General features: G+C 52.4%; 1 protein-coding gene across 2 annotated transcripts; it reads right to left on the bottom strand.

Annotated features, from left to right (window-relative positions):
* Nucleotides 1-27,445, bottom strand: SHROOM3 (shroom family member 3). 2 transcript variants are annotated; one of them, XM_066184749.1, is made up of 9 exons: nt 27,322-27,445; nt 19,802-19,933; nt 14,492-17,684; nt 12,271-12,347; nt 8,485-9,381; nt 7,007-7,501; nt 6,086-6,236; nt 2,760-3,032; nt 1-2,222 (listed from the first exon to the last, which is right to left on the bottom strand). In XM_066184749.1, exons 2-9 carry the CDS (start codon nt 19,858-19,860, stop codon nt 1,863-1,865), a joined length of 5,505 nt encoding a protein of 1,834 aa, XP_066040846.1. In that variant the 5' UTR covers nt 19,861-19,933; nt 27,322-27,445; the 3' UTR covers nt 1-1,862. The 2 variants fall into 2 exon arrangements, with proteins under 2 accessions (XP_066040846.1, XP_066040845.1); XM_066184748.1 differs by having other exon boundaries at nt 7,007-7,498; nt 27,322-27,396.
* Between the last annotated feature and the right edge of the window lie 499 nt (nt 27,446-27,944).

The raw sequence follows: 27,944 nt of genomic DNA, 5'->3' as shown, positions 1-27,944 counted from the left end.
TACAGGTTCAGTTTTAACAATCTCATGCAGCCAGACCCAAGAATACAGATTTGTGTCAGTAAGTTTACAAGGACTGGACGGGAAGTGTAAAATTCTGTCCCTGGTATTCCTATGAAATCATGTAATCAGTCTGGGAAATTCTGGGTTGCCATTATCCTTTAGTTTCATGGCCACAAGAAAAAAGCAAGGTGGGATAAAGAGCAATGAATGCGCTCCCCTTTTTGCCAGAAGTAAAAGAAGTAAATCTTTTCGCCCGAGAAGTACATCTTCAGGCTTGCCTGATGTTTAATTACCTTTAAATACATGTCAAGTACATATATCAAGTGCATATACAAGGTGTACTTCTACCAAACTCAGTAAACTTTGCAGTTAGGAAGGTGATTTTTGAACAAAATTGTGCAAACAGAGTTTTTCTGCACTCGCCACAAAAACTGTGGCTTTAACTCGTTTCTCACTTGAAAATAAAAGCTGTTATAAAAGTATCAGTGCCTATCACTTGCCTTATTAGCTGGCATTTCTGTGTACTGTGGGAACACATACAGGACTTGCCTTACGCACCCCAAACTTGCTGGAGGTGCTACCCCTGAAGCCACGCGGGTTCCTGGAGTAAACAGGCAGATCCTGTTTGGATGGAGCCTCTTCCTGACCTGGGGATAAATGGCAGGACTGGTATTTTTCAGGAAAGAACTCACTAAAGGGAAAATACACAAACACCTCCCAGATCTACCACGTCTTTGTGAGTTGTTTTGGTAAGTGTAAGATGAAAGGGTGGCTAAAAAAAAAAAAAAATCAATCTGAATTAAAAGTGTTTTTTAAAATCCAATAAATTAAACTGCAGCAGTGGGTAGGACTTTTTTTTTTTAAGGCAAATGAAATGTCTTGATTAGATTGAAACAGCTCCCCCCCTCTGCTTCCCTGAAACTCTACTCAAAGCGGGGCCTATAAATCATGTCAGTAGAGATCTCTGTCACACCTCAGGGAAATCTTTCAGGCTGCAGCAGAAACACAGACCACAGCTAGGAGTATTCAAAATAAAGACAGAATTTCCCCCAGATACCTGCAGTGAATTCCTTGCTTCATGCTAGCTTGGACTCCTGAGATGCAGGTTGACATAAAAGATGTTTGAATTTCAGACTCAGAGGGCCACAGGATCCAGAAGAGGAAAAATTTGTTATTTTTGTGGCCAAAATCTCCTTTGTAAGCCCACTTAATGGCATCTTTAGCATGTGTTGAAAGAGGGTGAAGCTGCTTCTGGTAGCCCTTTTATTATATTAAAAAAAACAACCACAACAACAGCAACAAAACCACGGTGAGATGTTTCAAGCTACTGCACGACTATCTTTGGGGTTCCCTCTTTTTGTTAAGGTCTTCAGGAAATACAAAATTAAGTGTCTTTTCTACATACAGAACAAAGTAGAATCAAGTAACTGATTAGAGTATGTACAAAAACTTACACATTCTGTCTTGTTCTTTAAAAAATATAAATATCAATAATGTTCAGTAAAATGGGTTGGTTTTATTTTTAAGGCTTCATTCTTAGATCCTTCATTATTTAATGAGGTGTCAGGTAGGCAGAAAAGGGAGAGAAGAGAGGAGGTCATGTTTTTTATTAAAGGTCACGTGTTTAATTCCTGTGAGATTCTTCTTCATCTCTGGCAGGAGATTTCCCTCCACATTCATTTAAGTTTCTAGGAAGCAGAGGTGGAAGGAAAGGAAAATAAAACCTTTATTATTGCTATTTTTTTTTTCCTTCATTAAAATCTTGATTTAGACCTGTGTCTGTCCACTGTCTTTGAAAAGGATCATCTGCCAAGTACTGGGATCAAAGGGCAGGGCTGTATCCCAGCTCCACCTGGGACAGGTTAGAGTGAGGAAGAGGCTGCTGAAGGTGTTTTACCACCGACCCCGGAGGAGGTAGCAAGTGCTGCAGCCAGGGCAGCTGCTGCTGCTGCATCCCTGGGCGTGAAGTCCGTGGGGAGACTTTCCATCAGGCACTTGAGCTGCTCCTGGCCCAGTTTGATTTTGTCGTCGAGCTCTCGCTGCTCTATGAGGAGCGCAGACTTCATCTTCACAAAGTGCTGGTAGTCCTGGAGCTGCTCCTCAGAGAGGTAGTTGCCCAGGATGTCCAAGACCACCCGTTCCCGACGGTCGAGGTTTTCCTTCAGCTCCCGGGCGTCTTCGTGCTGGCCAGCCAGCAGCTTCCGCTTCTCGTTCAGTGAACTCTGCACACCAGAGAGAGCCCTTCAGGACCAGCAGCACCACACGCCCTGACCCGCCCTTCCTTTCTCCCAGCACCACGCCTGCCACCTCTGGAGATGGCTGCTAAGCTCCCAGACACGAAGTCAAAAGCCTGGGAGAGGAGGACGAATTCCTCACTATGGAGCGAATGTGAACCCCGCTGAACTGGATTAGGAACGTCCTTGCCAACGGGAGGCAGAAAGTGCTCCAATGACATCAGGAAACCTTACCTGACAGAAACAACGACCGGCAAAATCTGGTTTCAAAACCACCCCAAAAATGTTAAAACGTGGCTGTCCCCAACACAGCTGCTCTGTGTCCGGACAAAGGCTGCAGGATCCCAGGCGCTTATCCAAGAGAGGATTAAGATTCCCAGGGACAACGTCTGAGCTACCGCTGGCACGTGAGCGCCAAGAGCGCTGTGCTGCCCTCCTGGCAGCCCCGGGAGGTCGCTGTAATGCCACGGTGGTGGAGGCTGCTGCCCCACGCCCCGGGCAGGCCAGGGCTGTGCCCATACGTACCCGCTCCTCGCTGTTGGCGTTGTCCCCCAGGCTGCTCAAGACGTTCTCCACGCGGGCCAGGCGTCCCGAGAGGGAGAGCAGGAGGTTCACCACCTTATCCAGATCGCCAATGAACATCTTGTACTTGTCAAACTCGTTGGGTTTGCACAGCGTGCTGATCAACAGCTCCACCTCCTCTCCGAGGGCATTATTCATCTTAATGTCTGCGAGCAGGCCCTCCTTGGCTTCCTTCAGGATTTCCAGTTTGTGGGTCAAGCTCCCGATGAGCTCAGCCTGTGGAAGGGGAAGCATTGCCACGTTGGTTGTTACCAACACCCTGCTCATATGGGTGATGACAACAAGAGGATGTGGCTGCAGTTCCTGAGAAGCAGGGTCAGGTCAGCAACAGCTGACAAAGAAGGGAGGAAACGGAGAAAATACTGAAATTCCCCACCTCGGGGATAACCCAAGTAGTCCATCAGGCTGCATGAGGATATATCTGTTCAATGAATATTTATAAAAGGGAGTTCTGATTTGGTGTACCATACTCTGATTCCCAGCTACACACAGATGAATGCTCTTTAAAACCTGAGTGAAAAGAGCTGCGGCCACATCTCTGATGTGCTCCTCACGCCCAGCCTGAAACACCCTGAGCTGCGCCAAACAAGTGCCTCGCACAGAGAGGCACCAAGGAAGTGTTTACACCAAAGATGCTCTGGATTTACTCAGTGTCTGAACACAGAGCACACACCCTTTTTGCAAAAACACTGACACCTATTTCCCTGCCAAAGAAAAGGAGGCCCCCGGGGTTCAGCTACTCCAGGAACAGCAGTGCTGCACATGTGCTCCTAATTTCTGTTAGGATTTAGTGGAAAGACATATGCAAAAGCAAGTCTCTGGCCTAGGGCTTGCAATTCTTGCTTCCGTTTACTCGGAACGGAGAGCACCGCAAGCAGGAGAAGCTCTCCACACAAGGGGCAGGGATTCTCAGCGTCTCCAGTTCATGCACCGCTGAGGCACAAACACCTGTGTGTTCCTCCACTGCAGGATGAAAACAAGTCAATCACAAGGTGGCCTGAAAATATTCCCTCGGAAGTCCTCTTTGCATCACAACTGAGTGTCATTCCAGGCAGGAGGCAGTCCTGCTTCAGAGGAGGAAGGATTTTCAAACCCCGGTCAGGCTGGGGTCACTGAGCCGGCCCTGGTGCCCGGGGTGGGCTGGCAGTGGGGTTCCCAGGCTGCTTTGGCAGCACGGAGCACACGGCACGGTACGGCCAGGCACCACTAGATGGAACACTTGGGCGTGCATTGCTCTGTGGCTGCACTACAGCCCGCTCTCAGCTGCCACATTAGGCTGAGCGAAAGGCCAGTAATGTTCCCTGAAAACAAACATCCATTCCCTGCAATGATCTCTGCTGCCTAGCAGGGTAGCTCAGGGGAGAGGGAGCAAAGCTGGAACGAAATCCCACCTCCTAAGGGTCAACCAAAACTCCTTTATGGGAATTCTTCCCTAAGAAGTACCCAGAGACAAAACCCAGCCCTTGCCCTTCGCTGGGGCTATGATTCCAATGCCCCCTTCCAAAGAAAGATCCTCAGCAGCTGAGTGCTGGACCAAATCCCAAGGAGCAAAAGGAAGGGTCCGTGTTCAATGGTTACAGTTACATGGGGAAATCTCTACGGCAGGACTCCACGGGGCGGTCTCAAAGTCTGGCATTAACCTTAGCAAGTTTTCAGGTGGATGGAGCTGCTGGGAACTGGCAGCTGCTCCTTCCTGCTTCAGGAGATTTGCCGTCCAACTGTAACAGGAGGCTATGGGGCTCCTGAGAGTGAGGTGCCCTTGTTCTGAAGGCCTGGGAGCTGGAGGGGTCTGCGACCTTGGTTTGTGTTCACTAATCAGTGACTCTCAGACTATCCCAAATACCAGCCAACAGAGCTCCTTTCCATACTCAGAGTGGAAACGAGCTTGGTCTATCCAAGTGATCTCCCAGAGGAGCTGCCTTCTCAGGTAACCCTCAGGAGCCCCTTGTCAGGTAAGCCTGTGCAAATGCTCCTGCACATAGACAGTGAGCAAAGATTGTGCCGCTTCTCTGGGCCTGTCCACTCCCATCTGTTTCTGCCTTTCCATGCAAATGTAACCTTTGAGGCCTGGGACTTGCCCTCCACGGAGGCTCGTGGTGCAGCACCCCTGCCTTGTTGAGTCACTCCGCACCTTTCACCTTGGTATGAGCAGGCAGATTTTGAAGGGAATCCAAGGAATGCTGTGGTCATGGCAGGGGCTGCCATTCCCTCTGGAGCTGGGTGTGCTGCAAACAAGTGGCTTGGGCCAGATGATGAAAGCAGCAGGCAAAGGCCCTGGGCAAAAGTTTTTGATTAGTGACCCACTGGTGTATTTGTGACCCAGAACCTGTGTAAGGCCACAGAAAGGAGAGGTGGTGAAGAGAAAACGAGACCTGGGCTACGCTGCTCCGTCTGTGGCAGCGTGGGATGGTTTAGACTTAGAGGCAGGCTCGGCTGCTTTTGACAGGAAGGCAGGAGGTGTGTAAGAGAGGCTCGGGAGGCCACAAACACCTGCCTGTGGCTCCCTGGGATGTGGGAGCTAAGCAGCGTGTCTGTAATTACCAGGTAGCTAACGTGAGACAACCACGGGGGCAAATCAGAAGGCCCTGCAAGAGCCCTGGAAGCAGAGCATGGAAGCCTCCGGCAAGGGCAGCAGGGGCCATTCTACAGTGAAAGGCAGCCTCAGTAAGAGAGCAAGACGTGTCCTCCCCTCCTCCTGCTGCTCTCTGCCCTTCCAAGCCATCACTCGGAGGCTGTGCTGACTGAGCCACTGAGATGCAAGTGGCTTTCAGTGGGTCAGAGAAACAATAAAGTGAGGGGGAAAAGAGTAACCGGTGTTTCTTTGGATGCAGCGAGTGCAGACAGCAGGTGAAATGGGTAAACTGACTTCACTGAAAAGTCCAGGGAAAAAAAAAAATCTCCTGCACTCAGCTGGACTCTGTTCTGGTTTCCAGCCAAAGCTGGCCTTGCACAACTTGCTTCACCTCTCCCTTTTCCCTCCTTGCTGTGGAACAGGGACTGCTCCTGACAACCTGTACACTCAGCATTTGGTATGATGCAGGCCCGCCTCAGGGCGGTGCGAGATTGGTACTCAATTTGCAGTGAGTAATTCAGATTAAGTCTCTTATACAATTCGGGTCACTCTAACGAAGCTTCGCAGGCGGCCTAATCGCTCCCACGCAATTTTGGGTGCTGCCAAAAGCTGACAGAAAACAGAAATGCACTTCACTTCAGGGCCTATTATTATTTCAGGAATGTGAGCAGCAAACGGTGCTGTGTGCTGAATTTACCTTTTTCTCATTGATGTCCAGCAGCTCTTCTTCCTCGCCTATTTCTTCCGGCAAGTCCTTGATTTTATTCAGCAGTTCTGCTTTGGGCGCTGAAACGCTGTAGTAAGCAGGACAGGTGATCAGGGTGACAGGAGCCTCCTTTTCCTCTCTCCTACAGCACAGTGAAGGAAAAGGAAGAGTTCAGTCTGAGCCTGACTTTTCCCCGTGTTTAGATCCCTGGTTCTCCAGGGGTCCCTCTTTGGTCCCTCCCCGGCCATCACCCAGCAGGACAAGGCGGATTCCTGCCATCAGGGGGTGCGTGTCAGCTGCTGTCCCAGCACAGCACGGCCGCTGGGTCTGAGGGTGACTGGACACAGCTCTGCACGGGATTTACCGTGCTGATGGTCAGCCGGCTCGGCTCGGCTGCAGGTGGCCAGACTGACCTTACCTGGCATCACGCAGCACACCTGAACTCTGGACAGTTCTCCAGGTGCCACCTGGAAGTCTCTGTCTTAAAAACCCACACTGGGGCACTTGGGCTGATCTTGTCGTAAGTACGCCCCCTGACCCCTCCTTCCAGAAACTGGCCGCTTGTTATCTCTGTGCCCGTCATTATTTTTATCCTGATTTTACTTTCGTGTCTCTGCTCCTTTGCTTTGGACTGAACTGCTTCAGATTACCAAGGTTCAGACAGCAAAATCCAATTATCCCTCCAGGGACGTTTCATTTCCTGCTCTGTTTTCCAAGCTCAGCGTTGTTTTCTACGCAGCCCAGAGAGCTGAGCTCAGAGCCCAGCTCATGGAAAGGCTGTTTGGAAATGCACTGCCAGGCCTCATACCTCTGAACCGCAAAACTCACTCTCACCTACAGGCATGCAGAAAAATTTGGCACAGGTTGTGCTTAGAAGCAAGGGAGCAGGGAGCTCTGCGCAGCAGTGCTTACGTGTCACCCGCCGCTGCCGTCCTGCTGGCTCGTGTCTGCGACATCTTCCTCTTCATGTTGTTCTCCTTCAGCACGCTGCTTCCACCGGGGAAAATCCCTTCCATCAAGTCCATGGTTGTCTTCATTTTGGAATCTGGATCCAGGATGTCAGCCAGAGACTTGTCTTTATGGACAATTTCTTTTGCTAGAGCCTCTGACTTGATGTCCTCTGGGGTCTTGCTCTTTGCCTTCGCTGGGGGTGCCGTGCTGCTTATCCCGGAGTCCAGGCTGGCATTTTCCAATGTTGGCTCTCTGGGGTTACCTTCAGGCTGAGTTACGGGCTGTCTGTCAGTGCTCTGAGGCCCTTCAGAAGAAGCAGGGGACTGGTGCTGCTGATCCACAGCAGATGGAGAGCCAGTCCTCTTTAACGGGGTTGGCCAGTTATTTTCACTGGTGCTGGTGCCCAACCCTGTTACCTCCCTCTCAGCCAGGGCTTTGGGAAAGCTTTTGAAGCTGCTACGGACAGAAACATTCTGTGAGATGAAGAGAAACCTGCCACCCAGGACCATTGTGAACACAAAGTAAAGGCCTACAAAAAGCTAGTTTTCCTTCTCTCTCACTTGTTTTTGCGTCTCGCTTCTCATTCCAACATGGAGGGTCCACAGTGTGAAGCCACTGGCACCAGAATTGCTTTGTCCCTTCAACCTGGACGCTGCTGGATTGTCCTTCCAACACAGAATGAACCAGTGAACACCAAGTCACTTTGTTTACTGCTGGCAGGCTGGGGACGCTGCGCCTGCCCACCCGGGAGTGCCATCCTGAGCAGCCTCCACCCATTTGTCCTTGCTGTGCTGGAAAAGCCAATCACTACTACAGCCCCAGCCTGATTCTTCCCAGATGGATGTCAGAGCAGCTCCCTGGGAGTGAGGGAAGCTGTGCTGAGTTAAACCACCTGGGCACCTCGCCCAAAGTCCTATCCTTCAGGAGGATTTCCCTATACAGCTTGACCGTGACATGTTTGCGTTGTCACTTCTTGGCAGACGGTCACCGTTTCATAACAGCGTTATTTTGTGCCAGGTCCAAAATATATTCTGGGAAAACCTAACTCTCTGGAAAAACCCATCATGGATATTCACAGCTGTCTCTCAAAATCCAGTAACCAGAAGGAGCCAGCAGCCATTCCAGCTCTGTGCTGGAGAGAGTCAGAAGGAACTGCACTGAAATCTGCAGGGAAAACCAACCCAGGAGTGTTCCCCCACAGTCTCCTGGGGAGCACCTGTCAGCGCACCTGCTGGTGTGCCCTGCTCTGGCCACATCCTTTGGGGCTGCTCGTGGCAGACCAGCAGTGAGTTTGTCCGTCCCTGTCCCCTGACCCCCTGGCCGGCCGGCAGCTGGGGGTCCCAGAGCCCATGGCACGAGCCCCATCTGTCCCAGCCCTGCATATCTTACTGTATATGGCCCCGCGCCGCCCGAGCCGCCGCGCTCCAGCCCGCCCTTACCTCACGCTGGCCTCCTCCGGGAGCCGGGGGGATTTGTCTCCAGCTGCCCCATTCCCCTCAACGGGTGGCGGAGGAGGTGGGAATTCCTCCCTGCCGTTGGCGGAAGCGCAAGAGCTCAGCTCGGGAGGAGGACGGGGTGGCGGTGGCAGGGAGAAGGGCGGTTGGGAAGAAGGCACGACAAACACCTCATCGTCCTCGTCCTGCAGCGATGGCGGGGGCGTGAGCTGCAGCCCCGACTCCGAGATCCGCAGCTGGGTCGTGGCCTGGGGAGAAGGAGTCTCTGGGTCAGAGGAAGTGCTGCTCTGCGTGGGCAGGGACTGCCACCTCTGCGAGGGCTTCAGCCCGGCCGCTGGAGGAGACGCCACGGCCCTGGCGTAGCTGCTGTCTTTGGCCGAATGAGCCCACGCCACTTTGGGCTGGAGAGACCTGTGCAGCAGCCCGGCTCTCCTTCTCCACATCATCTCCTCCGTGGGGGTCTCAGGGGATGTGTGCTGGACAGCATCCAAAGGCTGTGCCTGAGCGCTCCCGTTGCCCTCAGAGGGAACAGCCTCTCGTTTGGCGCGGTGCTGCCTCGGAGCCTGGCTGTCACCTGTGCTCTGGAAGTCTGAGGGAGCCTGGGCGGGTGTACTGGGGGAAGAGCGGCCAGGACCAGAAGGAGTAAGGTTAAGGAACAAGGGTTTAAAGCCTTGCTTTTGCTCGGGATAGTGACTCCTTGCTTCTGTTGGTGCCGAGAGAAATGCGGAAGTCCTGCTATCTGGCCTGGAAAGTTCTGAGGGCTTGTGATTCTCGACCGGTGTGGCAGGCCCGGCGACAGCCTCTGTGCTGCGGAGGGGATGGGGATAGTAACTTGTGAACACCGTTTTCTCCGAGCAGCTTCTTTCTTTCTTGCCGAAAGACCTAAATACCAAGAGACAGACCATGGTAAGATTAGTAACTCATCAATGAACAGGGAACTTTATTGTGCGCCTCCTTAATGGGCAAGTTATCAACACTGTCAGAGGCCAGTGTCGCTGCTTGCACCTCACCTCTAGGTGAGGTACGGCTGCGCTTTGAAACTGGAAGTGAAATCCTGAGTGAGATCCACTCCCTCTCACCATCTCCCACCATTTTCAGTGTGTGCTTCCTACATCACACATGTAGGAAATACCACAGCAGTAACTGAATGGAAAAGATATTAGGAAAACCTAATGCCTGGCTTCTTCTCCCGCTCTGCTTTCAATTTTGTTTGTTACAGATGGGGTGAGTAGCAATTGTTGTGAGACAGTCTATTTGACATTATCTACCATCAAACTCCATTCTCAATTGCTTGTAATCTTAAGAGTTTCAGCTCTATGGGCCAAATATTGCCATAATGTTATCTGCTCCTTTTGGAAAGGTGCCATTAAAATGATTCAACTGTCTCCAAGAACAAAGCGAGGCCAAAAAATGCGCTATTCTGACTACAGAGAAAACTGAAGAAAGCTCTTGCAGCCTTGGAACCCTGTGAGAAGAAAGAGCTCCATCAGACAGGCAGGTGTGACAAATACCAAACCCAACACACTCCAGCCACAGACGGATGTTAAGGGCTGCAAAGCCAGCAGACTGAATTGCTCCTTCCATGTCATTTAGGGTGTACACAAGTGAGCCTGAGAAACAGCGTCCGGCCTTTGGAGTGCGGATCCTCCTTGGAATCTAGAGCCAAACCTATTTGCCTGTCTGGCTGTTTAGCTGGAAAACAAACTGAGCAGTAACAACGGCACTGGCAGATGCAAGCCAAGGTGGCCTGGAACCATGAGGCCGTACCATAAACCAGTACAGCACAATGAAGCTCCACTGCCAGTGCGTTTTCTGCTCTTGAGATGCACTGTCAAATAATGCCCACACTGCCAATCTGTGACGCCGGAGACTTGGGCCCCAAATCTGCTCTGTGACGTACTGGTACAAATTAGGAATAACTCTGCCAAAGACACGGGTCGTTCTGGCTTTATTCTGGTGTGACTGAGAATAGAATTTGGCAGCCTGCGCCTGCGGGTGGGGAAACTCTCCAGACAGACTGCTCTTGGTATTGTCTGTGGTTCCTGGACAGTAGCAGTGTGTATTCTTTTCAGATGCTCAGCGTTTGTCAGGAACGCCAGATGGTGATTCTCTAATTCAGGGATCTCTCCTACTGTGGAAGCAACTGTGGATTCTGAAACTGGTGGAGCAGTTCCCAGTGTCGTGTGACACCTGGGGGGCAGAGGAAGAGCACGTGTGACTGGACCAAGTGACTGCTGACCGAGGTTTTCCTCACTTAACCATCTGACTGTTTTCCTCCTCGAGCGTGAGGTAGTCGGGATGGTCCCATCTCCTCTCCAGCACATGGGGCAGCTGTGTCCCAAGGAAACCCAGAACTGTAATTCCTACTGCCTGCCTTGCCTCTCTGAAGGGCCCATGCATGGAAAACACTTCTCCTATCATTTTGTTTTATCTTTTGAGAAATCCAACTCTGAGCAAGAAGGGAAAGCAACCTCCCATCTCCCAGAAGAAATGTGCTTGGGAAGCATGCCGGATGCCTATGCTGCACGAACATCATAAAACTGTTAATAACCAATAATCTTTGTGCAGTGAAGCACGAAAATGAGAAACCTGCATTTCGTGCCCCAATAAACTTGTTTTCGGTCTGGGTGTTCAATCCCATTACTTGGAAAATAGGTTGAGGAAAGAAAAAAAAAATATAAAAGGAAGGCACAAGTAGTGATTGAGCAGCAGGATGAAATGCCACCTCTAGGAGAGAAGGGGAGGCAGGAGGAATTGAAACAGCTGCATTGTTCTCTTAGGAAAAAACATGGAAAAAATAATTCCGAATCAAAGAAAATGAGCGTGTTTTAAATAATCCTACAGGCAGATTAAGTCCCTTCAAAACAAATTTACGTGTTCCTAGGGGCAAAAATGGCCAGAAGTAAGATCAGCCAGAGTAGGAGCCTTCCTCCGCTTCCAGCTGACCCAGAGCTGCATGGAGAAACCTTTGGAGACAGCAGCGTTAACTCCCACTGTGACCACGGAGAGGGCTGGCATTTACTGCAAGTTTGTAAGGAACAGAGCTCCTTTGTGAACAATGCTTTTAGTCCCTCTTGATGGCTTTTACTGTAATGGGAGTTAGCTGTTTGGGCACTTGGGGCTTAGGGCAAACATCTATTTATTATTTAAATGTAAATACAGCACGATCGACTTCAGTTCTCATTAACTTCAAAACAATCCGGGGCTAAGCGGAGACTTACGTAAGTCCTAAGACATTGAGTTTTGTGCTTACACTTTTCTATTTTTAAAAACATTTCTCTTTCCCCTGCTGCTGAGCAAAACATCCTGCCTCGATGAAGGGAAGCAGCCCGAAGGCCACCTCCCAGTTGGGCATGATTAAGGAAATATCCTGGGTTTAGTCCCCCACTTTTGGGGAGGTAGCATCCTGGATGGGATAAAACCAGCCAGAGTGGTTTTACATCGAGGTATTTTTTCCTTCAAGATCCTTCAGTGATGGTGTCATCCAACACAAATGTCAAACAGCAGATCAAACACATTCTAGGAGTTACCTGAGCTGAAATTTGCTGCACAAACATGCTCCACGATGACACGAATAGGACTTGATAGTAAATTAATGTCTGTAGCGAAAGAAAAAGCTTGTAGCAACTCCTCCTAAGTCTGCTGGGCACAGCACACCTGGAACTGTGTTTGTGCGGGTCTTGGCTCTAGACAACCCATGACAACTGCTGCAGGGAGGGGATGGCCAGAGCTGGCCCCGCGGTGACACAGGGGACATGGACATGCACCCACCTGGCTCCTGCGCTGACCACGTAGAAAGGGTCCCTCACCACGGGGCCGAATTCACTGCTCTCCCTTCTCAGCAGCTCCTGGGGCACCAAGACAGCGTCAGCAGCCGGCAGAAAGCAAAACAAAATACCAAAAACACGGATGAGAATGCCTTCCAAAGCCTGAGAGCGAGTCGTTCCCCGTGGCCATCCACTCCTTCCTATCTCTAAACAAATGCCTGCAGTTGACAGTGCAACGTGATTTGTATGCAGCCTGAGAGGAACATTAGGCACTGTACACAAGGCCCTGAAAAACGAACAGTGAGTGAGGCAGAGAAGTCTGCTGCTAAACTGGAAATAAACATTTCCCACGGAAAAATATCTGGAAAGGCCAAAAGAAATCGAATAAATAAATAAATAAATATCACCCTGTTGATTTGGCTTTGACCACCATGTTTATAGCTGTGTGTTTGCATTGGAGATGGATCAGAAACAAACCTAATGAAGAAAGCACTTCAACATACACTTCCCTTTCGAACAGACCCTGTGGATTGGTGTCTATGCTGGAAGTCAAGTTGGGATTTAAGAACGGGATTTTCACAAGTGCCTTGCAGCCTATGGGACTAACCCCTGTTCCACAGGTGGTTACAGCTAAATCCCTCTGGGAAACAGCTGTAAGGGCTCTCCCCTCTTCAGCACCTGAATTAAGATCCTGTGAGCAGCTCTGCAGTGCTCTTCACCTCTTCCTCAACTTGGCTTCCCACAGGCAGAACCTCTGGTTTGGCTGCTGAGTGTGTGAACAACTAAAAACGAGCCAGGAGGGGGAAATAAAGATCTCAAGAACTGCCCCGGACCTCCTGCCTGATAAGAGTTGGGTGAGGAGAAGTGAACTGGGGCTGCTTGTCATCCAACCAGCCACGGAAAAGGATGCTTTGGTGATTTTTGTCTCTCTGGATGTCTGGTTTTGTTGCTGCTTTGATTGGCAAGCGTGACAAACTGGCACAGATGGGCCTGGTGCCTGGCTGGGGTGGAAAAATACTGCTGGTGGGACGAGACAGGGGTGGTTCTGGAAGTGCATTCCGGTTACTTGATATTCACAAGCTGCTTTTTCAATTCACTCTATTTAAAGATGTGGTGTGGGAGCCGAGAGCTGCTGAGGGAGGATGTGTAGAATGAAGCACACAATGGGTTTGGGAGGGCGGCTTCTTCCCCCCACCCCAGTTTGGGTAATTTGTGAGATGCTGTCCAGAGCCTCCTCTCTTGTCACTTGACTCAGGACCACTTTGTTGCTCCTGGATAACCTGCTCTGGGCCAGGAGTGAGTGCACGAGTAGAAGGAGATGCCCTGGATCTCAGCTGCCCTCTAAGCATGTGAGCCTCTCCAAACGCTCAGCCTATTTGGGGCTAGGAGCCTGTCCACACATTTTGGTTGGTTGTTCCCTCTCTCCGTGATGAATGGAGCCTGGCACGGATATAGGGATGGGGCAGCAGACCCAGCACTACTGTAACTGCATGGGGCTCGACCAGTTGCAGTTTCCTAAATTGGTCTGAACAGATTTCAGCCAGCTGAAGGGCTGGCCTGGGCAGTTGTTCTTTAAGAATTTAGCCTGGTTCTACTGTTTACCATCGTCGGAGTCAGTCGAATTCCCCACTTGTGACATCAGTAAGATGTTCCCAACCACCAAGAGGGGACATGGAAGGGCCAGGGTCTCTGTTCAGCCTTCTCTCCCTGCATGTGTCCCTCCAGGGCTGGAGGCTAAACATGATGGTTATTTGGCAGTGCCTCTGCCCAGCACCTCTCAGCACTGTCAGGCACAGCGGGAGCCAAGGCAATTCCAAGCAGGCTCTAATCCTCTCTACTCTGCACCAGGAAAATGGGCTGAGGCAAATCACCATCCTAGCGGGACACTCCATCAGAAAAGTGCTCAGTCCTTCTCTACCGCTGCTGGCAGGTAAGGACAAGACACCCCAGGTGGGATGTCCAGAGCAGCAAGAACACGCCAGCATATGAACTGAAATCCTAGCGTCCCTGACAGCCCCGACACAGCCCAGCAGGGAGAGAGCTGAACCCCACCAGTGATCTTTTAATTAAGGTGCACTAAACTGCCTCAGCTGGATCCGTCTCTAATCAATGGAGCCCTAGCCACTGATGCCTAGACTGGACATCAGCTTGTTGTCCAACACCCTCCCCATTCCCTGGTTCTGAGAGCCCCGCCTGTGGGTGCACGTGATCCCGTTCCCACATACCTGGTGTTTCTTATCCGCCGTGGGAGACGACCTGGAACGTACGTGCACAGGGACCGGCTGATTGTCGTACCTATCGAGCAAGTCTTCCACAGACACCGATTTCCCGGATTTTCTGGCGGTGGAGGGTGTTTCAAAGACCTGCTTCCCGTAGCGAGGCTGGCCCTGCATGCCCAGCGGGTCTGTCTGCGTGCCTTTGGTGAGATCCGATCGGGGTCTGTAGTCCCGGCACCTCTCAGGTTTGGGCCGGCTGGCGACCAGGCTGTCCTGGCGCCCTGGCGCCTTCTCATCTCCACTCGTGTCCAAGTAGTCCACCAGCCCAGGGGGAAGGGTGGAAGACAAGCGTCCCGTCCTGGATATCCGCTCTACAGACTCCCTGCGGCGGTAAAGGTTCTGGTCCTGGAGGGAATTCATGCTGGAGGCGGAGGAAAGGCTCTGGCTGTCGGGGCCCCCCAGCTGCAGGTAGGAGCTGTGGGAGCGCTCCCGGAGCAGCCCGATGTCCTGCGAGGACGGCCGTCGCCCCGTTTTGCGCTCGATGTAGTCGGCCAGGGCGTTCTGCTGGAGCTGCTTGAGCTCCGGCTTGGACAGGCTGGCTGTGGAGGAAGCTTTGCCGTCCCTCTCGAAGATCTTGCGCCGGTCGGCCACCGTGTTCTCTGGAAAGATAAAATGGATGCTTTTCTTCTGGAAGGAGAAAGGCGACGGCTCCCCGTCTGAGATGCCCACCTCGTTCATCTTTTCGGGCTCTGAGTAGGAGCGCTTCTTCTGCTCTGCCGTCAGCCGCTTCCGGCCCCCGATGCGCAGCACGTGCTGCGTCCTGGTGTAGTCCAGGCTGGAGAAGCCTCCTTCTGTGGGCGTGATGCTGTGCCTCTCCTTGGGGGTGTGTGGGGATGCCGCCGTGCTCCTCGTGCCCACGTGGGCCGAGGCAGGCCTCTGGGGCACCCTCTTGGGCGTGTTCCCGAACGGGGGGCTGATCCGCCGGAAGGAGGTGGCCCTCAGCACCCTGGACTGGGCATCTTTAATGCTGTTCCTGTAGGCCCTGTTAAACGACGTGTCCAGCTGCGACCCGTGTGCATCCTGGATGTTATCCTTCCAGAGGATCTCCTTCTCAGGCTCGCCTCCCAGCTGGAATGTGCTTCTACTCCGCGGAAGCTGAGCTGCCCTTATTTGCACCTCGTTCTCAGGACACAGGCTGTAATACTCGCTGGGTCTTGCCTGCTTCACCGAAGCCACCATCTGCAGCTCTACGGGGCACCAGTCAGCCTCTTCCAGCTTCCCGTTCCTGATGGACGGGCTGGAGCCCCTGCCTGGCTCACTGGGCAGCTTGCTCCTCATGTCCTCTGGGCTGTGCACAGAGCACCTCGTGCCCGTGGGCTGGCTCGTCCTGCTCGGCCCGTAGTGCTGGCCAAAGCTGGGAATGCCAGCGCTCTGGGGCCGGGGAGTGCTCTGCTCCCGCTGCTCAAACTTGTTCACCTTCTCCAGCACCGAGCAGCGGGGCTTGCCAGCCTCTGGTCTGCTGTAGGGAAAGCCCTGGGTGCTGCTAGAGCTGAGCCGGCTCCTCCCGAAATCCAAGGTCTTTGGGAGCTGAGGAGAAGGGGGATCTTTGGACTTCGGGCTTTGGCCCGTGCCCCCCTCCTCCTCCTGCCTCGTGAAGGCCTGTGGGTCCACATCGCTCCACTGTCTGTGCCCCTGTTCCCTGTGATCCTTCTCCTCTCTGCTGCTGCTGTTTAGGAAGGACAGTTTGGTAATGGAATAACCCTCGCCCGGTTGCATCTCCCTTAGCTCGGAGCTGCTTTGCCTCCTGGAGCTCTCTGGGATGTTCTGCAAGGACGAGAAGCCGTACTGCTTGGCCTTGCTGTGACCCCACGGGTGGGGAGCACCAGCGTCTCTCTCATTTACCTGTGCGTTGCCATTTTTGTCCTCCTGGGATCCGGGTGTCCAGTCCTCTTTGGGCTGGTAATGGGTTTTCCTCTCGCTGGCGTCCCTCGGCTGGGGTTGTGGGCCCTGGAAAACGGGCTTGGAGGCCGGCGTGGTACCCGTGGTCTCTCGGTGGCCGTGTGCTGCCTTGTAAAGGGGAAACAGCTCCTCCTTTTGCGACACAGCCAGGCAGAGCTCCGAGCCTGCTGCGCCGGGAGGTTTCTGCTGGAGGAGTTTGGCTTCATGCTTCTTCTCAGCGGCAGGGGGCTGGTAGAAGACGGTCGACCTGTTTGTAGTGCTTTGGTTTCCGTTCTCATCCGAGCCCAGGGCGCCGCCGGCTACAGCCTTGTCGTACGGGACCGGGAGGGCTGGGGAGTACCCACTTTCTTTGGCCAGAGCTGGGTAAAGCGTCCCGGCGCTGCTGGCGGAAGGCCGGGGCACCTGGGCGTAGTGCGGCTCTGGGGAGGGAACGGCGTAGACCCCAGTGGGCAGCAGGGGCTGCCCCGGCTGGGCCGCCTGGGAATAGCTCTGCTTGGGCTTCATGGTGGGGCTGCTCTCCGGGCTCTTCTCCACCACGGTGTGCAGGTGCCCTTCCCCGAAGGGCAGCTTCAGCAGCGGCCCCTGGGCCAGGGAGCCGACGAGCGGCGCCCAGGCCCCTTTGGGCTGGGTCCGGCCGGGCTTGCTGGGCTCCAGGCCGGCGCCCGAGCCGGGCCTCTCGTGGTGCCTGATGGCCGCGTAGCTGTCGCTGCGGGCGGGAGGCAGGGGCGGTCCCCTGGGGGGCTGGCTCTTGCCGTCGGAGGGGCCCTGCGCCGGCTGCGCCCAGGAGGAGGCCGCACCGTGCCGGCCGAAGGCGTGGAGCCTGCCGCGGGCGTCGCCGCCGGGAAGCGGGGCCGAGGGCTTCACCTCGTACTCCTGGGAGATGCGCTGCTGGGCGTCGTACACCGTCCGGACGTAGCGGATGTCCGCCTGCCTCATGCCCTCCGGCAGCCCCCCGCGGGGCTGCGTGCCGTCCGGGCAGCACGAGGGCTCCTTGCCCAGCGGAGCCGCGGGGTACTCGGGGATGCTGGAGTTGGTGGAGAAGGAGCTGTAGGCAGAGTCTCTCTTGCTGTGGAGGTGGGAGAGCTGGTCGATGCTGTTGGTGGATTTGGCCGGGGACAGGTGGCAAGGGTGGTAGGCAGGGGAGGAGTGGTCCAAGCTCTCCATGCTGCCGCGGGAGCTGTACTGATCAGGGCTCCTCCTCAGATAGCCATGCTCGTACGCACAGAGGTCGCTGGTGGAGGAGCTGGGGGACAGCGAGAGGAGAGTGAAAACCAGCAGAGGAGAGGCACGACAACTTATAAGTGAGCTCAGAAGCAAGACGTTTGGTTTTGAGATGAAAACCCATATTTGGGCCTTGCTCCATCCCCTGTTTGGAGTCATCCCAGTTCACAAAGAGGAACTGCTTGACATTGCAACACATGGCTCTTATTTACCACAGAAGGGCGGGAGGGAAAGACAGACAGAAAGATGGTGCATCTCTGGAGCCAGGGAGGATCAACCCTGCCCAGCAAACCCATCCAAAGCCCTTGGAAAGCTGAATGAGCACCGACGCCACGGAGGAGGAGGAGGAGGAGGAGGATGAGGAGGTGGAGAGGAGCACGAGGGGCGTTCTGGGGGGAATCTAATCTCTTTCTTTTTTTTCCCATTTCATTTCTTTTTATGGAGATGAAGGCTATGCCCTGGCAGGCTTCCTGGAAATTCAGCTGTCCCAAGGATAGTTTGTTTGCTGCGAGAAAACTAAGCTGACAAGAAGAGACGTATGTGCCTGTGCCTGGAGGAAAGTGGGGTGCAACCATAGAAACAGTCTGAGAATTCCCAGGAAGTCTGCACTGCCACCTCTTCTGGTAGCTTAGCAGGTGCAGGTACGCCTTGGCACTTTCTCTGAGGTGTCCAAAGACGACTCATGGCCACCAGAAAAGTGTTCAAAAAAGGATATTCAGAGATCTTTCTACCCATGGGAAGGGAGCTCTCTGTGCCAGTCACAGTCCCTTTGTCACAGCTCTCAAGGGGATATCACAAACTTCTGCAGAGTTTGCCAATCTCCCCTTCCAGATTCAAGCGAATACACCGAGGACTGGAGAATGCAGCCTGAGGATTTCACTGTTTTCCCCTCTCCTCCCAGCTTCCCTTCCTCAGGTCTCACTTTCTCTAGTTCCCTGTGCAACTACATGTGCTCTCCTGGCAGAGCCACGGGGAAGCAGCAGGAAGGGATGGGCTGTGGCAGGGCAAGGCACAGAGCTGGAGGCTGGCTCCAGGTCACATCCCAACCAAGGGCCAAACCCAGGGGAGAAGGCTGCTGAGGACGAGAAAAGGCCTAAGGAAGCGTGCTCACAGCAGCTCTGCGGAGAGATGCAGAGGAACACGGACAGGAGGAGAAATGGCAAATCTCAGGACGAAGCTGGTTTACTCATTTAAGTGCACCGCTCTATTCTGGATTCAAATAATCATCTCCCTGGCGATGCCCAGCACAGCCCTAGCCAGCTGGCCACTAGATGCTCCCCGTGCTCCTCCTCAAGCACCCAGGAGACAGAGCCATGCTGCCAAAGGCTCTGCCAGGAACTGCCTGGGAAGCAAAGCCCCTTGGTGGGAAAGGAGTACGCTCCAGCATGAGCTGTGCTGAGGCCAACACACTTTATTTTCTGCAACCATTTCCTCACTTTCTTTAATGCTCTTTTTTCTCTTTCCTCTCCTCTGCCAAGGATCAGCCTTGCCAGTAAAAGTGATGTTTCAATCCCAGAGGCCATAATGGAGAGTTTCAAACCCTTCTGCCTCTCTGGGGAAAATCTTTCAAGGGCAGAATTTAAACTTGTCCTTCCTCAAGCTGCCCTGCACATTCGGCTGTGATAGAGCCGACTCCTGCAGAAAGCCACTGCCAAACCAGGAAATCCCTCCCTGAACTCCTCACCCTGGGAGCACTGTCGCTGCTGCGCTGTTGGCTGCCCCGTTACACTGACAGGCTCTGCTACCTACACTCTTTTCTTCCTTTTTTTTTTTTTTCCAACAGGCCAATTTAGACTTTGGATTTCTTTCCCTTTGCTGGGGAAACAACCACGCTGTGTTTCTACGCGGGGGTATCCACAGAAAGCTCTATCAGCACCCTGGCTGATAGCGGGCTCCCATCTTCGCAGGAAGGGGGATTTTAAAAGCAATTAAATTTCCTAGCTGCTAATCATCTCACAGAGCATTTATAGGAGGAAAGCAAAGCCACTTTATCTGGGAAACCAGACAGGAACTGAAGCCTTTCTACCTCTTAACCTGAACCCTGACTGTAAACCTGTGCAGCTGTACGCAGGCGACTGGTACGGTTTTCCCACTATACCTTTGCCTCCTCCCTTCCCTCCACAACTGTGCACTACTTACCTGGAGTGGTAGGATTGATGCCAAGGGGTGCCAAGCGTACCCTGAGATATTTGCATCATGCTGGGATCGGGTTGGTTCTCTGCGAGTTTGGTGGAATGCCAGGAGTGAGGTCGGCTGGGAGTTTCACTCCGCCTAGGGGAAAGCAGAAGGGGTTGAAGTCCCACAGAAAGCACGCGTGAACGTCCCTGACCTCCCCACAGCACGCTCCCTCTCGGATTTGCTCAAGTGGGTATTTGCACCATGCCGTAAGGGGGTGGAAGCCTGCCAAGGGGTTTTTGATCTCTCCTGGGTGCTGCTAAAAACGCAGGGTGAGATGTGACAACCAAGAGCCGGCAATGCGTGTCCCTCGCACCCCACCCCGGCCGCACAGCTGTCCCCGGGGTGTGTCCCCAGGCGTGGCATGGCACGGCTGTCCTTGGTGCCTTCGGTCGCCAGCGCCAAGGCCTGCGTCTGTCAGCCCTGAGGAAAAAAAAATCCCACTGACACCTTATTTAAAGCCCAGAGTGGTGCAATGGAAAGTCAAAGCAGGGGATTAGTGATCCCCTGAAGAGGCCACACAGGCTCTCCTTTGCCCCAGCCTTTGGGCTCGTCCTTAATCCTCCTGCTGCTTTCCTTGAGGGATCTCTCCCCTGCTCTAGCACTCGTTTCCACAGTTTGTCACTCTGCCCGGGAGAACGAGGAGCAGCACCGGACCTGTGTCCTACTGAAACGTGACACCTTGCAGGACAATTGCGACTAAATAAATCCGAGAGAAGGATATGGCACATCTTCAGTGTTCCTCTCACTGAAAAATCCACAGTACAGCATGTCCTGAGCACATCACCGCAGGGATTAAATTACCCTTGGCACGCAGACACTGAGAGAGGATTCTACCAGCACCTGCTGATGTTGTACAGCACGCAAAAGCACAGGCAGAGAGTGAGAGGCAGAGCCATTTCTCCAGCACTTTTTCCACACAGATTTCAGAAGCGCTGGTTATTTTATCGTCGTCTGCTAAAAGAAGGACGATAAAAGGGACGTGCTTTTCCCTTCAACGCCTCTTGTGGCAGGATTAAGGGAAACTGGACTGGAGGTCTGCAAAGGGCAAGCTGAACCCAACACCTTCTCACCTTTACACGTGTAGGTGTGTCTAAGACAGAGCTCTACTGTTAAGCTCCTTGCCCAGAAAACAAGGAACCTGGATGGACACTGCCAGATGGGAAGTCGACAAAACTGTTTATTAAGAATAACCCCCATTCTTGCCTTTTCTACTGCAGACATTTAAAGCCTTTAAGTACTTTAGTGGAGTGCAAGCCATCAGCACGGGTTTTTCACTCGGGAAACGAAGGATCCCATGCTAGGCCTGTTATCCCTGGGTTTGATCAGTAGAAACAGCGAGGGAGCCGTGCGGCCCATCAGCTGAGCCACAGGTATTTTAAACTCTTCTGTTTGATATTCTTGTAATAACACAACATGTGCACAGCTGTGAATTTTAGTCACAAGACACTTGGTACCAGCTTACCAGCTCCGTGTGGGATAACCTCACACTGTTTCCACACCTACCCAGTCTTGGAAACGTGGCAGATCCTGATTGATCCCAGACAAACTGGCTGAGTGATAAAACCTGCAAATGCAGCAGCTAATGCCTGGCTTGAGTGAAGACAAATAAATCATCAGAAGTTTAACTGGTGTTACTTCTGGTGCAGCAAAACCAGAAGCAACAGGTGGCACTTTGGTGCAGGAGGCTGCATGCAGGATTTAAAACTGCAGAACTGTAGTAATAAGAGTAGCAACAACAACAAACCAACCTCATCACCTTATCTTTTATACATTCTGTGCTGTACTTGTGAGGATGTCTGGACGACCTTATTACTGAAAAATTCTCCACTTCAAATGACAGACAAAGTGATCCCTGTGCTGTAAATGGCAAGGCTGGAAAAAGAGACTCCTGGTTCCTCAAGAACACTCCCAGTGATCAGATCACTTGGGCATCCAGGTCAGGCTGGCATCACGACAAATGCTGGGGAGCAAAGATACCTGGAGAAGTCAGCGGGACGCGATGCAACGCTGGCATCTGGATGGCAGCTGCGACACAGACTACAGAGCAGGCACTGCCAGTTCACACTGGAGACTGGAAAACCGAAGGGAAAGGGCTAGTCTTTAATCTGGTGCAGCTGCTGTTAGCGGCTGCTCCCCGTGTTTGCAGATGGAAACATGCCCGGCCCAGCAGAGGCTCCTCAGTGGCAGCCTGGCACCACACTCTGGGAGCAGTCTGGGCTGCAGGGACCACATTCACATCTCTGAGGCCCCTCGCCAGGAGCTGCTCTGCAGCTCTCTCTTACCAGGAAGAGCTGAGTGTGCTCTTCTCTGTAATCTCTGGAGATTATTTTTATATTGCATGCAAAACAGGAATGGGACTTTACAAAGACACTTTGGCACGAACTCTACAGATGAGTCAGCATCTGAGGCTTTCTTCGCAGTGTAACTGAAAGGTTATCTTCTTCTCAAGGTTACAGACTGAAAACATCAAGAAAAGTGTGGTCAGTCTGATTCCTGCTCCTCACGTACTGCTCCTTGCCCCTTCTGGAGTACACATATAACCTGAGCGCTCTGGAAGTTCTAAAGGACCTCAAGCCCCGTGTCCTTCAGGAGGGCAGTCCTTCAGTGTGAAAAGGCCCATCTTCAACCAGGGCGAACAACCCTGCTTCTTCAAACTGCCATCTGCATTTTTTCCACATCCTTAGAAAGCTAGAAGTGAAAGCCAGAGAGGGATGTTGTGGCTGATTAACCAGCCGCTTAGGGTCATCGGTGCCCCAATAAACCGATCTTCTTCTACCCCCACACAGCTTGTGGGGAGTTGTTTCCATCATTCTCACATCCATCAGACACATCACCCAGGTGGCTGAAGAGAACAGTGAACAACGCCTCTTGTACCACTGACCTTGTGGTAATTTTTTCTATGTCCCCACGAGCTCCAAACCCTTCCTCAGCAGAGACAAGGAATGCTGAAGATAAAGGCAGCGAAACCTTTCACGGAAAGCAGAATCCACCTGCGGATCCAGACAGCAGCAGCGGTCACCAGGACACATCTCCATAACTTGGGGGGGATGGCTCTGACCAGCAGCTGGTGTTAATGTGTCCAAGCAAGATGGGACAGGGCAGAGAAGAGAACTAAGGCCAGAGGGTCACTCTGCCATCACTCACAGCCACAATCCCTGCGGATGGGCTTTCCCCCAGCAGCCGTGCAGCCAGCTGGCCGCGTGGGAGGTTGCTGGAGCTGGAAGGGAATAGCCATGGCCTAGCCCATCATGTGGGGAGGTGGGAAGGGACGGGGGCCCCGCAGCAGACCCTCCTCCTGCAGGAGAAATGAAAGATTCGGATGCAAACGCAAAGCTTGTGCTTCCTGGATCGGATCCCAGGCACTGAGTCACAACAGAGAAAGCCAAGAGGGCAGCTGCCCGTCCTTACCACGTCATCCTCACGGCAGTCAAGATTTCAAGCTGGTGATAATTCCAACCCATGTGGCAGAGGCACTATGTTCTGAGCCTGCAGCAGCAGCAGGATCTTTGTACACGGAGAGATCCTGATCCCAGCAATTCATTCACCTGGACCCTCATTCCAGGGTGAGTGCGCATCCGCACCAACGGAAAGCAGAGCAACCACCTGAATTCTCACCAGGACAGACCTGTCTCCAAGATGGACACTTCTAAAGGAGAGGAAGCAGGGCAAGGAGATGTTTTCCAGACATCCGAACGTGCAGCTGCAGCCTCTGTGCCCATCTATTAGGCAGGAGATAAAGGGAAAAGCAAAGCACTCAGAAGCCTATTAGGATTTCGACAGAGCGAGGCCACAATCTACTCAAAGCAACGTCGCTCTTCATTAAGGTTCAGTCATGGTTCTAAAAATAAGCAGAACAGACGAGGCCAATTAGAAAGGGGTCGGACCAGAATGGCATCAGCTTGGTGTGTCTTTCACTAAATCTCTCTTTTTAGGCTCACAGAGCCCTTCTGGTAAATTCTGGGGCAGGAAGGATCTGGAGTGAGCTCTGTCCCTTCACAATTTTGACTAAAAAGAAGGAAGACTCTTCAGAAACACCTGAAGTCTACGAAATGATATTTCACATCTTGGATCTTGGCCAATAGTGTCTCCTCATCTTCAGGGGAAAGGGAGAATTGTGCCCACGCCCCCCCCCACCCATTGATGCTCAGATGAAAACCTTCCCTAAGTAAAAAACACACTGAAAAAAACCTTTCACTTGAGAACACCTGGGTGAAATGTGCCAATATTCTCAATATTCTCATCCCAGGACACAACCTGCTTTTCCACAATATGTTCACGTTGCAGCTCCTAGAGGACAACTCCACACCCAGCGAATCCCTGTGAACTAGCTCACAGGTTTTTTGGTAGTCTCAGTCTTAAACAAAACAAAACAAAAAAAAACCCCAAAAAACCCAAAACAAAACAAAACAACAAAACAAAAAAAACAAAAAAAAACCACACAAAAAGAAACAAAGAAAGAAAGAAAGAAGTAAGAAAACCCATTCAGGCCAGTTCAGAGCTCTGTCCCAGACTGCTCCAGCCTCACTGCTCTCTCCAGCTCCTTTCCCAGAGGCAGGTGTTGTGCCTGTGTGGTGTTTCCAGCTGACATGTCAGACACTGTGTTTTTCCCCTTTGATAAGCATCACTGGGGATGTCTGGGCTGCATCAGACCATGCCCTGAGTGCCATCTGGGAACTGGGAAACAGGTACCAATCTCCCTGAAGTCTCTCAGGGATCAGGAAGAAGAGAATCGGAAGATTCTGCTCAGAATTCCTACCATTACCATCACGACCTCTTTGGGAAAAGCTCCCCACCACACCACTGGGAAGAAAATCCCTGTGTGGAAGCAGAAACGACACCCACGTGTGTGGATCTAGAGACGGATTTTTCTCTGGTGGTTTTTCCTGACACAAGTGCCCTCGGCCGCAGGCTGCAGATGGAAGTGCTGGGACTGCTCAGAGGCGATGGCAGCTGTGAGCAATGGGCACTCCTTTGTTGAACTTAGGAACAGTCAAACATTGTAATTAATGATCGTTGGTCCTGCAAGTCACACCTCTGTGTTATCACGTATCTCTGAGAAGCCCCATGCTGTCTTATCCAAGAAGGAGGCATTTATCCAGCGTCCAGCAAAGGAAACAAAGAGTGCGGGGCTCGGAGCCGGGCCGTGCGCTGCGGCTCCATCTTCCCTTCACCCCAGCGCAGGGTTGATAGGCAATATTTAGATTGAGGACTTTTCCCTACACAAAGAAAGGGTCCCACTGGCATTCCCTAACACTGACCAGACACAGGCTTCAACAGGAACAGAGGTCATGTATACAACCTTCACTCTTCTTGATTACTGGGTTCAAGGACTTTGTCCTACCGGGATCTTTCTGTTTGGAAGACAGCATTATCAAGCAACATGCTAAGTTTGATTTAAATTACAAAATGAGTAGTATTTCAGATCCCTATTTTGAGAAGTGCTTGCCACCAAGATAGTTCATCTGTGCCGTTCCCACAGGACTGCAGCTTGGACATGGAGAAGCCAGGAGATCCTTCAGCCTGGTACCTAGATCATGCATAGGTTACAATGAGGAGCAGGGCAGCACTGGGTCAAAGACTCTCCGCAACTTTCTTCTTCTTTCTATAATTTTACTCTGCTTCCTTTGCTGGAAGAAGAGGAAGAAAGAACGGACGTAGAAAAGAAGCAGCTGACTGACTCACAGTCTTTGGGAAGGACCCTATTATTCCCTGTCTTCTCCAGGGATTCACATCACCTCTCCCAAGAGCAAGGGTGGAAAATCCTAGCAGCCAGAGCCTGCAGTGGCTTCCCTGCCCACGGCTCTTCAGAGCTGCACTGATTTATCCAGACCGATGAACCGGCCCCACGGGCTCAATTCAAATCATTTTTTCTTATTCTCCTCCAGTCAGTAAATTAGTTAAAAAGACAGAAACCCAAGCATAGCTTAGATTCTTTCACAACCCCACATCTAACACACAGCAACTTGCAACAGGAGAGACTGGGAAACAATGGAAGGAATGTGTTTTCCTGGCCTCCTTCAGTGCTTAGGAGGAACTGCCCCGTGAGCCCGATTATCCAAACGGAACGCAGACAATGAGGCACGGCAGGTAACCAAGGGGATCCGCAGGGCAAGGCTTCAGGCGTAGCTGGGCTCTGCCCTGAGCTACAGGGCTACAGATCACGGGCAGCGCTCCTGAGCTCCACATCCAAGTGCTCGTGGAGGAGGGATAAACAGGAGAGAAGCAGCAGGGCCTTCAGGAGGATGTGTGGAGACACTTGCACACATCTGGGGGGTAACAGGGCAAGTCCAATGTGCCGGGGAGCTGCTCCCGCTGCCTGGGCCGAAGCAAAGGCTGCCGAGTCTGAAACACCCTCCCACAGGCACATTCTCATACATTAAAGCAGCCTCCAACACTGCTGGAAAAGGTAAAGCAAAACATTGGCTCTGCACCCAAAGGCAAATTTTCCCAAGTGAAACGCTAAGGTTTAGAGCTTGTGTGAAGATCTGCCACAGAATTGACGGGCAAGAAGAATTTACAGGGGGGATATGGTGAACGACTCATTGTTATACCGAGGCGGTGGATGCAGGCGAGCTCCTCTCCCAAATTCCTTGTGGGTCACATACCTGGGGGAATGCAGAGTCCCACTCCTCAGTCAGAGACAAACTTCTCAACAAAACCAGCTTGAGGAGATATTTCAGCCTCTAAAATCTGCCCGATCCGAGGCTGGGTAGGGTCAGCATCCATGCCTGCCAGAAGCTGGAGCATCTCCACTAAGGTCAGGGAGGTTGCTCCAGAGGTGCATCCTTGCTAGTAAGATCAGAGTGTGGAATTCCCTTCTCAGCTGCCCACTCAGAGGAACTAGGTCACATTTCCACCAGCTCCAGGAAACCAGCATAGCTTTTTGACTTTAAATAAGGTCTGGCCCAAATGCAATGTTGCAAAGAAAAGCCACTGCTTCGACTTCATGGTACAAATATCAGAATACTGAGACACAAAAATCTACAAAGTCACCTAGATTACATCTGATTGATGTAAGAGGCTCTTTTGATGCCAGCAAAAGCTCTGTCTGAGTGAATGCTGTAGGATTTGATCCTAAACTGCATGGCCAAAGGAGTGGAGTCAAGCTCGGTCACAACACCAGCCAATCCAGAGCAGCTCAGGAAACTGATTTCTGAAGATATTTAATCGTTCAAAAATGCAGACAAGTACTCAGAAGTCATGAACGCCAAACTCCCACCAGAACTCCCAGACTCAGAAGAAGCCAGGTGACTCTGGAATGCCAGGCACCTCAAGTCAGAGAAGACTTACGCCACTTCTGTGGAGATATTCTGGTTCAGCATTTCTGATGACCTTTACCAGCACTGACAAAGGCTTCTGAGCAGAAGTTTCAGCGCTCCTTCCCCGTGAGTGCCCCTCAGGCACACTGGCAGCCAAAGCAGTAACTGTTTTCCACCCTGTCTTTGCAGATGTGTCAGGGACACAGACAAACACACTCTCACCTGGTCTTCAGCCGTAACTTGACTCCTGCCGCCCACGCGGCTTTGCTGGGCTGGAAGTCAGCGGTCACGCAGTCGGGGCTGAGCGGGCTGGGAGACAGCTCCGTGCATCCCTGTCCTGCATGGGTGTCCCTGCCAAAGGAGAGCAAGGACACGTAAACACCACCACGCAAAACCTCAGCCCTCTTAGCCAACGCTTCATCGGGATTTTAGGAAAGAGGGCAATGCACAGACTCAGAGGGCAAGGCAGGGGCATCAGGCTAGAGTGAAGTACATGTCACAGAAAGCCATGTGGACGCTGGTTTTTTCTCTGGTCCGGGCAGTGCTTGGCTCTGCAAGTGTCCCTCACGACTGTTTTGGAAGAGCTGCCCGATCCCACGGCGCACAGCAGCCAGATTAGCTCCAGCACCATGGTGCAGAACTCATTATCCTGCAGCTGCGTCTGGGGACGCTCAATCCCCAAGTGTGGAGTTCAGGGGTTCCACTGTGGCACACGCTTTTTTCCACACGTAACCACCTACGAGAGCTCAGGGAACGCTCCGAACACACAAGAGAAAAGCCAAGAGAAAGGTCCACACAGCGAGAGGGAGAAAGAGAAACCCGTCCTACCCCTTCTACTGATATTT

The sequence above is a fragment of the Chamaea fasciata genome, unplaced genomic scaffold (assembly GCF_029207755.1).
Source record: "Chamaea fasciata isolate MVZ Bird 193981 ecotype frontalis unplaced genomic scaffold, bChaFas1.0.hap1 SCAF_6, whole genome shotgun sequence".
NCBI lineage: Eukaryota > Metazoa > Chordata > Aves > Passeriformes > Sylviidae > Chamaea > Chamaea fasciata.
This window is presented reverse-complemented; position numbering and strand designations above follow the sequence as displayed.